Source organism: Carya illinoinensis, chromosome 9 (assembly GCF_018687715.1).
Source record: "Carya illinoinensis cultivar Pawnee chromosome 9, C.illinoinensisPawnee_v1, whole genome shotgun sequence".
Lineage (NCBI taxonomy): Eukaryota > Viridiplantae > Streptophyta > Magnoliopsida > Fagales > Juglandaceae > Carya > Carya illinoinensis.
In genome coordinates, this window is record NC_056760.1 from 14,087,009 (window position 1) to 14,097,217 (window position 10,209).

General features: G+C 37.9%; 1 protein-coding gene and 1 long non-coding RNA gene across 2 annotated transcripts; one reads left to right on the forward strand and one right to left on the reverse strand.

Moving 5' to 3' along the window:
• The first annotated feature begins 466 nt into the window (after positions 1-466).
• LOC122275948 lies at positions 467-5,051 on the forward strand. Its single transcript, XR_006228726.1, has 3 exons — positions 467-1,036; positions 1,226-1,959; positions 4,771-5,051. It is a non-coding gene; the product is annotated as an uncharacterized LOC122275948 (long non-coding RNA).
• Positions 5,052-5,435: 384 nt separating this feature from the next.
• Positions 5,436-9,994, reverse strand: LOC122275947 (CSC1-like protein ERD4). The gene is made up of 6 exons (XM_043085296.1): positions 9,339-9,994; positions 8,306-8,448; positions 7,659-7,934; positions 6,554-7,398; positions 6,167-6,422; positions 5,436-5,985 (listed from the first exon to the last, which is right to left on the reverse strand). Exons 1-6 carry the CDS (start codon positions 9,601-9,603, stop codon positions 5,608-5,610), a joined length of 2,163 nt encoding a protein of 720 aa, XP_042941230.1. The 5' UTR covers positions 9,604-9,994; the 3' UTR covers positions 5,436-5,607.
• Between the last annotated feature and the right edge of the window lie 215 nt (positions 9,995-10,209).

Here is a 10,209-nt window from a genome sequence, read left to right on the forward strand (position 1 = left end):
ATAAAAGACGCTTTCTGGTATGGTATTAGAGGTTGATTTTATGTTACAATAAATCCGAATACAACAATTATAATTGGCTGTAGGTGGTAGCTAGGCAGAAATCGGTGATGCATGTAAAAGAAAAGGATGGTCTACATGAGGTAACTTGAGAGGGTCAATGATAATAATGCTGAAACTGACATAAAGCTAAGCAAATAAGATCAGCCCAAACAAAATAAATGAGAAAATCTTGTTAATGATAAGACATCATTTTTCCCTTTTTCTGAGTTTATCCTTGTTCTTATTAGTTTGTTAATACGCATACAACAATGATAAACGCGTAATTGTGGAAAGTATTGCGTATTTATCATTTTTTTTAATAAAATCATGTTAATTTTATTTTAACTATTTACCAACTAATGAGCATCATGATAAACGTCGTGTTTTTTATGCTCCGAGAGGTTCCAGCAACTCGAGTCACGATCTTTACTTGCAAATACTGTCATAAACCTAAAGTGAAACAATGATGTCAAGGAGAAGAACTAAACAAAGCGTTTTGAGGATCTTTAGTTATGATATGCGTTTTGTTTAAGCTATTTATTTTGGGGGACCTTGGTTTGTCATTTAGTTATTGTTACTTCTCCAGAAATTTTATCACAATCCTTGTTTCAGTTATGGGTTATGTTGTACGAGTTGTGGGTGGGTATATAAGAGCAAAGAGGGAAAGTAGAGGGTTTATCTGGAATCTATTGAAATTTTAGAGTTGTATTCTAACAAATGGTATCTAGAGCCGACGATTCTTGGAGGACGACACACTTTTCGACCAACAACAAGATAGAGTGTGATTATTCTTTAGTTGTTCATTGGCTGTCCTAGCATGCTTGCAATGTTTGGTATCTTTGGGATTATTAGAAAGAGTTGCTTAAGGCGATTGAAGGCATGACTTTCTCTATTTCACACATCTTTTGTGAGGGCAACCAAGTTGCAGATTTCTTTGCTTAACAAGGAGAAGCTAGGGTCACTAGGATGTATGGCGAGCCTGACGTATTACCTCATGGTGCGAGGGGCATGGTTTAACTTGACAACATTGGGCTTCCTACTTTGAGATTTTGATATTTTTTTACTTGATTTGTTGTTTTGAGTTTGGTAATTTTGTTTACGGTATTCTCCCGCCGTAAGTGAGGTCTTATTAACAAAGTGGAGTTTTTTTTTTTTTTTTTTTTTTTTTTTTTTAAATATCTTGCAGCTTCGGCTAGCTTCTCACAAGAAGAGTCTTCAGGAAATTAGGGAGCACTTGAATTAGCTGATGGAGTTGGCGTGAATGTTAACGGCAAATTAGAACAAATTTCATAATTGTAAGGTCATTATAGAAAAATCAGTGAGTGGGCAATCATCAACAAAGATAACTTCCACCTCTTCCCACACCTCATTCTTCGTCAAATCACTTGGTCCTGATGAGAAGCCACCTTTAATTCCCAATAAGGCTTTAATTCCCAACAAATTGTACAACTACAAACTCAAAAGGTGAAGAAAAAACCCCTCTCAATAGCTGTGGAGCAAAAGAAACAAACTATTAAATCTAAAATGCTCGTGAAACCTGCACCCTAGGGGAATGGCTTAGCAACTATTTCTGACAAAGATGAGACTGAAGAGGCAAGAAAAGAAGAGTCAAAGCAAACAAATGAGGAAGAGGAGTTGGCTAGACAAATGGAGCACTTGAGAAGGGAAGAGAAGTCAACCAAGGACATTGTTGGCATGGAGTGGATTGAGAAAAAAGTTGGGCCCTCAACGTGCAAATGGATCTTCGTCTGAAGGACATTAGCAATCGGGACCATGCAACAAAAAATAAGAGCATCCCAGAAGTAGAGAAGCACTATACTAAGGCAACACTACCCATGGATGAAAAGCGTACCACTGCATTTGGGTTGATGGAGATTGATGAAGCAGCTCGCATGGTTGAGTTTGCCAAGAAATTTAAAGGTAAGAAATTTTGTGCTCCTCAATTGTTTATGCTTTGCCTCTTACAGTCGTTTTTAAGCCCTTTGATAAAGGAAGATAACGTAACCCTGTGGGATTGAACTATAATGACTAAGATGCCATTGAGCTTCTGAAAGAACCCCACAAAATTTCTATAGCAAACAATCTAGTACACCATGTCACTAAGAGGGAGAGTAATTATTTTGTTTGTGTGGTGGAGAAGGATGTGCTGGAAAAGAATTGGGAGTGTGGAGTGGAGAGTGGGTTTGATGTAAGAATTGTGATAGGTCTAAAAAAATTATTGAAGGCTGGGTGTGCGAAGGTGATTCCAATGATGCTTGAAGTGTTTAATCATTCGTGGCTGCAAAATGCAAAAGAAGCTCCAAATGTCCTGTTGGGAGATATGGGGCATACAAGACTCAAGAAAATCTTTGTGATGAACAGATTAAAAAAGGAAGCCTTTTGAGTAATTGCAGACCACTTGTTTGTTGAAGAGGTAGGAGTAATCAGAAATATGTTTGCATTAATGGACACTAACTAAGATTGGAAAGTAACATAAAAGGAACTAAGGTGTGAATTGTCACATTCTCTGATGAAGAATACAGATGAGTTGCTTTGGTTGACTTGTGTTTCATTAACAGATCAATTTATTCATGAGAGATTTATTGAGATAGTTGGAAGTCCTTACTACATGTCTCCAGAGGTGCTCAAACGGAATTATGGTCCAGAAGTAGATGTTTGGAGTGCCGAATGAATCCTTTACATCCTACTTTGTGCTTTCCCACCATTTTGGACAGAAATTGAACAAGGAGTGGCACAAGCTATTATACGGTTTGTTATAACTTATAGATTTTAAAAGTAAAGTTTTTGATAATGTAAAAGACCTTGTGAAGAAGATGCTTAATTCTAACCCAAAGTAGCGGCTTACTGCTTAGGTAGTGGTAGATCATCCTTGGTTACAAAATGCTATAATAGCAACTAAGGTTTCCTTGGGTGAAACTATGTTGGCAAGGCTCAAGCAATTTTCATTTATAAATAAGCTCAAGAAAAGAGCTCTCAAGGTAATCTTTGAGCATTTGTTTGTAGAGGAAGTTTCCAGCATAAAGGAGGGATTCAAGGTGCTAGATACTAGCAATCAAGGAAAAATTAACATTGACAAGCTAAGAGTGAAACTTGGCCATTAAATACCTTATACAAATTTACAAATTCTAATAGAAGCAGGTGATGTAGATAAGGATGGATATCTTAACTATGGGGGATTTGTAGCTATCTCTTTTCACAGTTTCACTTAAGAAAGATGGGCAATGACGATGGGCACCTTTGCAAAGCTTTTGAATTCTTTGATCAAAACAGAAGTGGATATATAGAAATTGAGGAGCTACAAGATGCCTTAGCTTATGAAATTGAGACAAGCAGTGAAAAAGTCATTAATGCCATTATGCATGATGAGGACACAAACAAGGACTTATCATTTTTTTTCCTATATGAATAGCTAGGAACCAGTTATACAATGAATAGCTAGGAACCAGTTATACAATAATGGGAGGCCCAATCTAAAGATGGGCAACTTGCAATACAGAAGCTCGTGCTTCTTCCTATGGGTGCTTCTTCTTTCAAGGAGGCTATAAAGATGGATGTGGAAATGTATCAGAATCTAAAGAATATCTTTGTTTTTTACCCGGTGGATGGACATTTGATAGCATTTGGCTAATAGAAGTATGGACTACATCAAATTGAGTAAGAAAAGGCATGGCAAGTTTCGTGAGTTTGCTACTGTCGTGGGAAATTTCAATGGAACTAGTATGGAAGCTACTTTAACAATTGCACCCTTACTCTTAACCTTGAGGACAAGGTTCTTTAAGGGGAGGGGATTGCTATGAACCTAAAGTGAAATGATGACGTTGAGGAGAAGAAATAAACATAGCGTGTTGAGGGTCTTTAGTCAAGATATACATTTTGTTTAGGCTGTTCATTTTGGGGGACCTTGGTCTATCATTTAGTTATTGTTACTTTTCCAGTCATTTTATCACAGTCCGTATTTCTGTTATGGGTTATGTTGTACAAGCTGTGGGTGGGTATATGGGAGCAGAGAGGGAAAGTAGAGGGTTTATCTAAATCTATTGAAATTTCTGAGTTGTATTCTTTGGAAGTTTAGGGTTCCTACCTATGTATCTTCGATCCTTGAAGAATCTTATGAAAGTTTATTTCCATCCATTACATCCATATGCTTGATTTACATTCCCGTTACAATTCATTGCAAGAGTTTCATAACCATAACAAACACGAAGATGAAGGTGGGGGCTCGGGATGGTTTGGGGAACTTCCGATGCTTAAGTCAGTCTCACATATTTTGAGTATTGATTTTTTTGAATAGCAGGGTTCAGAAAGAGTTCTTTATACCTGAGATGTAGGTTTTATACGAGTTTCATATGGGACATTCTATACCTAGTGTCAGGGTTTGGCTATCCCACCCATAGTTGTTTTTGCCTGGGTATTTAATGCGAAAGGGTGTCATGAGGTAAGGCTTTCAATGCGGCATGGCTTCTGAGATGATGCCTTTAATGTGATGTGGCTTCCAAGGTGCATCTTGGCGGTGGATGAGTGCCGTAGTCATTTTTTGTCCCCCTCATCAGAGAATAGGGGGCTGTCCACGTCCTCCATTCATTTGCTGGCTTAAGTCATTTAATGTTAGGTGTCACAGGGGATGTCAAAGTTGGCGCTTTCCATTTGTATGCCTTAAGCTAGTTTTCTTGTGTTTTGATGTTGATTTTGGTTACATCTTTGTTTTGGTGTTGATATTGATTGGATCGACAGGTGGAGTGGTAAAACATCCATTTGCCCAGTCAACAAGGAAAAAGGAACCAAACAAAGGGGCTGGAATAGATAGCAAGGGGCCATATTGCAACCCCTCGCCCAAGCAGTGGCAAGGAACAAGAAGGAAAATATGTGGTATAAAGACTTTCTTATGACATCTATCACAAGAATGTAGATACCACACGCATCGAGAAGGAACTAATAGGAAAAGTCTTCACAAAATTATTGGATCCCTAAAATGTCAATGACAAATTCAGTATTAATCCATGCAACATTAATGACCCACTGTTGTTTGATGAATGTCTAAGTTTGGTGAATGAAATTATGAAAGTAATGACCCACCCGCACTGCATTATCCATTCCGGAAGTGAAGATGCTGATCAGGGACTAAAGAGAACGAATTTGAAAATATGATAAAAAATAAAAAAATAAAAAAATGCAAAGTCACAGACCCGGCATGCCATTATGGAATATTTCACATCTCTTGTTTGATACCTTGAAAATATCAAAAGTTCGAATTCATTTTATCTGAAATCATGAAGATACGACAGAATTCATATTAATATATATTACAATTAATCATGTCACTTATAGAGAGATATTATATTGTCCAAAATCACTGCATTCACTGCCCATTAAATCCGAGTTAAATTCAGACGGGATCAAATAAGAAATTCAACACAGGCGATTCGAATTAATATAATATTATTATATTACAGACAAACCCAAAGCCATGATTCCTAATTCTTAATATCAACAAATATTGCATCCAAAGACTTCTGCTAAAATTAAAAAAAACACCAACACCAATAATTTCGTGGAATACATAAATGTACATCAAGCAAGTGATCCCGTTCTTGAAACTTGTGACAAAGCATCTTCAAAATGATCATCATCAATCTTATCAGAACCCAAGCTTTGTGGGATGAAAGATCTGAACACTAGTTCCATGTTAGGAACTTCCTTCAGCTCGCGGCATACAACTTCCAGAGCCATGTCATGGAAAAATCGGTAGAATTTCTTGTGACAGACAAAGCCAAAGATGAAGCTCAGTATGATGAGTGGGATTACGAATGCTGTATAGAAGAATTTCTTTGAAATAAAGTAACCAAACATGGTAACTTGGTATAATATTAGAGATGCTAGGATGCGTATGAACATGTGGGGCCACATCCTTCCATAGCTTTCATAGGCCGGAACATAAACTTTGAGTGCCTGTTAGAGGAAACGTTAAAGACAGACATGCATGTAAAATATGTACATATTTTTAAATTCTTTAGCGCACAACTCATCCAAAAAGATTTGTTTTTCCTCATTCTGGCAGGACAATGGCTTATCAGATGCTACTTCCAACATAAAAATAAATAAATAAAAAAAGAGCTGAGTGAAAGATTACCTGATTTCTGAGAATTAGCCATCCTAAGCCAAAGTAAGCCGCGCCAAATGGGAGAATAAGAGGAGCTATAACAGAGTAGCAGAGGACAATTGTAACAATCAGCATGTCACCAGGAAACCTAGTTCCATACCCAAGTTCTCCAGGAAACCAAGCTGCTTTCAACTCAGCCTCGGTCTTACACAGATACTTCCTCTTTAAGTGGTAGATAATAAGAGGGACTATTCTGGTCAGTTCAAGGCCGTAGCCAACAAAGAACCTGGGAATCATAGAAATATTAAAATTGAATGCGTAATACTGTAGACATAAGTGCACATAAGACAAATATAAGAAACGCCAAATCATTATCTTACTGATGATAAAAAAACAAAAAAAAAAAAATTATCTTACTTCAAAGCTACAAAGGTGAGGAAGAACGTTGCGTTGCCTGGCAGACTAGTCGCTAGCAAGGTAACTATAGAATTGGGATCCTTCTGAATGTCCTTGAACGTACTGAACAATGTTCCACCCACAGTCACTCCAATGAAAACATTCAAAACTGTGAAATAAAAGTATTTCCCAGAAGAGGCTCTCACTACATGACTTAAAGAGGGGATTCCCTCAGCCTTGGAGAGAAATAGAAGGAGCTTGGGCAACAAAGCCAAGAAGACAATGAGTGCAATCTGAGGGAGGTAAGCTTCCAACACTGTTTTGATTGCTTCAATATTCACAACTGGCTTTACAAATGGGACAAGTTTCTTCAACTCCGAAAGTGTTGTGAAGGCAGAAATCAACGCAATCGGAATCATGTAGAACAATATGATCAAAGCCACGATAGCATACACGACATATTGCCGTACTTGCCTCTGAAAAAACTTGATTGGAAGATTAGCCCAAATTATCTGACGAGGTTCAGGAGCATCTACAACTGTCCAATCATTAACCATTTGAGAATGTAGACTCTGAGCTGCAGAAGCTGCAGCGACCCTGCTCGTGAAAAAGACCAGAGCAGCAGCTTGCTGCTTCTCTCTGAGGGTGACTTTTTGTTCCGATTCCAGTTTTGGGATTAGTTCATTTATCTTTCCATTGTAGTAGTCTATGCTATCTACCTTTTTATCACACAGACCAAGGAAGCCAGTTTTGTTAGTCGGTCTTACTCCCTCTGGTTTGCCTGTTGTTTTTGACCGTGCATATATCGCTTCAGCACGTGCAAGCTTTTTCTTGTACCCTTCTAGCTCTTCCCAAATTTTGTTCACCTAGGAGGATCAAATCAACGATAAGTAATAAATTGATGTAAATAAATAGCATCTTAACTATTTGCACATTCTAGATTCGTATTAATAGCTTACTATATATTAAGTAGCAAAACTTGTTCCAAAGTGAATTGCAAACGGTAACATATCAGAGTGCAGTGGAAATAAAGCACCCCCTCAAGTGCCTCTAAAGTGCTGTTAAGTTTTCAGGAGTCAAGTTGATGCCAAAGAATTTTAGAACACATACCAAATCAATGTCTTACCTCTTTGTTGTCTGTGACCACCATTGATCTGTAAAATGTATCAGGATAGATAGCTTTGAAATATGAATCAACCTGCTCTTTTCTTGTTAGACCTGCAGGGACCGGAGGTATGTCTCTAACGATAATGGCATATTGTTCAGGTTTCAATGCGGGAGACATAAGAGCATCAGCTCTCAGTTTAGAGACATGGTTGTATGCCTTCCATAACAGGTAATACGTAACAAATGAAACCCAGTAAGTGGCTATCACAAATGCCCAAAAACGAGGACTCTCATCCTGTATTTACAAAGAAACAGAGAAAACTGCATTAAGAAGTGCCCCAATCAATAAGTAAAACAGAACGTTGTTAGTAGTTAGAATTATTGAATCTTAAAAGAAATTTTTTTTAATAAGTGAATCATAAAAGAAAAATTAATTAGATAACATAACATTTTATATATTTATCACCACTAGCTCTGCAAATTGTGGCCCTATACCCATACATTGATAGGTAGAAGAGTATATTTGGCTGAGACAAATTCCCAAAATGCACTTGAAAATTCTAGATAATATCTAGTAGCCATGTCGAAAATTTGGTATAAGCTACTGCATGAGAGAATAAAAAAAAGGAATTCAACATTCAGTTCATGAAAGCTTGTGTAGCATACTTTGACATTGCCAATGGATAACTTGTCAAATTCGTTAAAAGTCCCATTGCTGGTGGTTGAAACCTTCACACTATGATCGGTGGAAGCAACTGGTAGTAGAAGAACAAGCAGCACTACGCCGGATAAAACCAAGATTCCAAACACTGCAAATTAATAGGCCAAAAAGAAAACAATATAAGAACTTGTATGCTTTCTTCGTGCAGAAAAGTTGACATCTTTAGAGAGAGAGAGAGAGAGAGAGAAAATCACATTCTCTAATTCCCATTCAGACGAAATGATTTAATGAAGGTTCAAGTGATGTTTTTTTATATTCAGAATGACCTAAACATTGACTAACACTAATAAACTGGAGGCATCATTCCCGGTTTCATATTTTCCGTTATCTTTTCTTGTTTTAAAACTGAGTTTGAATGTTTCGTATGCTTTAGGTTCAATGTAGAGATTGACTGCAATTCCACGTATATAACACACTTAATTTCAGTATATATAAATTGCAGCAATACCCAATTACCCATCCTTCGAACACCGAAACTATTCAAAGATTCTTTATTTCAAAATAAAAGGCGTTCCACTTTCTTTTCTTAAAGCACTTCTGCAAGTTTCGAAATTATTTTTACTATAAACAAAAACAACAATAATTTAAGAGCCCTTTTACTTTTTCAAAAGGAGAAAAAAGAAAGGTTGGACTTCCACTGAAAAATAATTTCCAGAAAACGATTCCCTCAAATGTAGAATTAGATCAAAGTTGATCTCCCCAACTAACCCAATAATAATCATTGGACGTATTACTTTTTTACTCGGGTGAATAGAACAGCTCAGAGCGCACTAGCAAGTAGCCAGAAAAAAAAAAAAGCAAATCTCAGAGTATAGCTAGTAAAATCCATGTAAAATGCAAGTACGAGACACAAATCTACAATCATTTAACAATTTAACACGAATTCTACCAAAAATAACCGATGGAGTAAATCCCACTTCACCACAGTCCTGAAACTTCAAAAAGAAATATCAAAGGCAACAGAACCAGAGTACAAACCAGTGCTCAAGAACACGAAGTAGACGGCAGTATCAAACCCAGACATGGAGATCACGTCCTGCTCCGTGGAGGACATGGCCTCCTGGATCCACGCGAAGGGATTACGGGTCCCGGGCACGACAGGTTCCAAACCCTTCAAGATCCGGTTCGGGTAGTACACAACCTTATTCCCCTCCTTCCGCGACAACCAAAAGAAAAGCAGCATCAAAAACACGAATATCAAGAACGACGTCACCAGGGACGTCAAGAACGAACTCAAATCCATCTGAGTTTCCCTCTAAAACACAAAACAAAAAACCTCCTTATCCTTGACTCTCTCAGAACACCGTGCAAGAAAGGTTGACGACTATGTATAAACAGGTATATATATCTCAAAGAAGAAAGATATATATGGGGAGCGGGGGCTAAGCTAACGGACGAAGGAAGGAAAGAGAAGAGTAACCGTTGGGCGTGTGATGAAGAAGGATTGATGGGTGGGTGTGGAGCGTTACAACTGGGAGGAGAGCAAAGAATGCAATTCGTTTGAAGCCAAGCAGACTTGGGAAATATCTGTCATTTAAATGGGGGCATGATTAGCTGGTTGTGGGGTTCCCCACCGTGTTTTCATGATTCTGATAAGAGAGAGAGAGAGAGGGTGACTGCGAGAGCGGATCACATGCAAGATGATGAAGTACTGAGGGGACGGGCAGTTTATGAATGAGCAGTGCAAAAGGACAGAACTAGCCTCCACCCGTAACTGATGGAAATGTTTGCATTTTGACCAAAATACCACCATTCGCCATCTGTTGATTGTCCATATTACCCCCACGGTGTAGGAGTGGAGCGAACGTAAAGAAGAACCCTAGAAAAGGAAGAATCCATGAATTGCTGC

Bases quoted from the DNA above. Each gene is read 5' to 3' on its own strand.
- LOC122275947 (XM_043085296.1), bottom strand. From the start codon at position 9,603: ATGGATTTGAGTTCGTTCTTGACGTCCCTGGTGACGTCGTTCTTGATA. The intron at 7,935-8,305 runs GTATGCTACACA...TTGTAAATACAG, and splicing joins TATCCATTGGCAATGTCAAA to GATGAGAGTCCTCGTTTTTG. The intron at 7,399-7,658 runs GTAAGACATTGA...TGATCCTCCTAG, and splicing joins TGGTCACAGACAACAAAGAG to GTGAACAAAATTTGGGAAGA.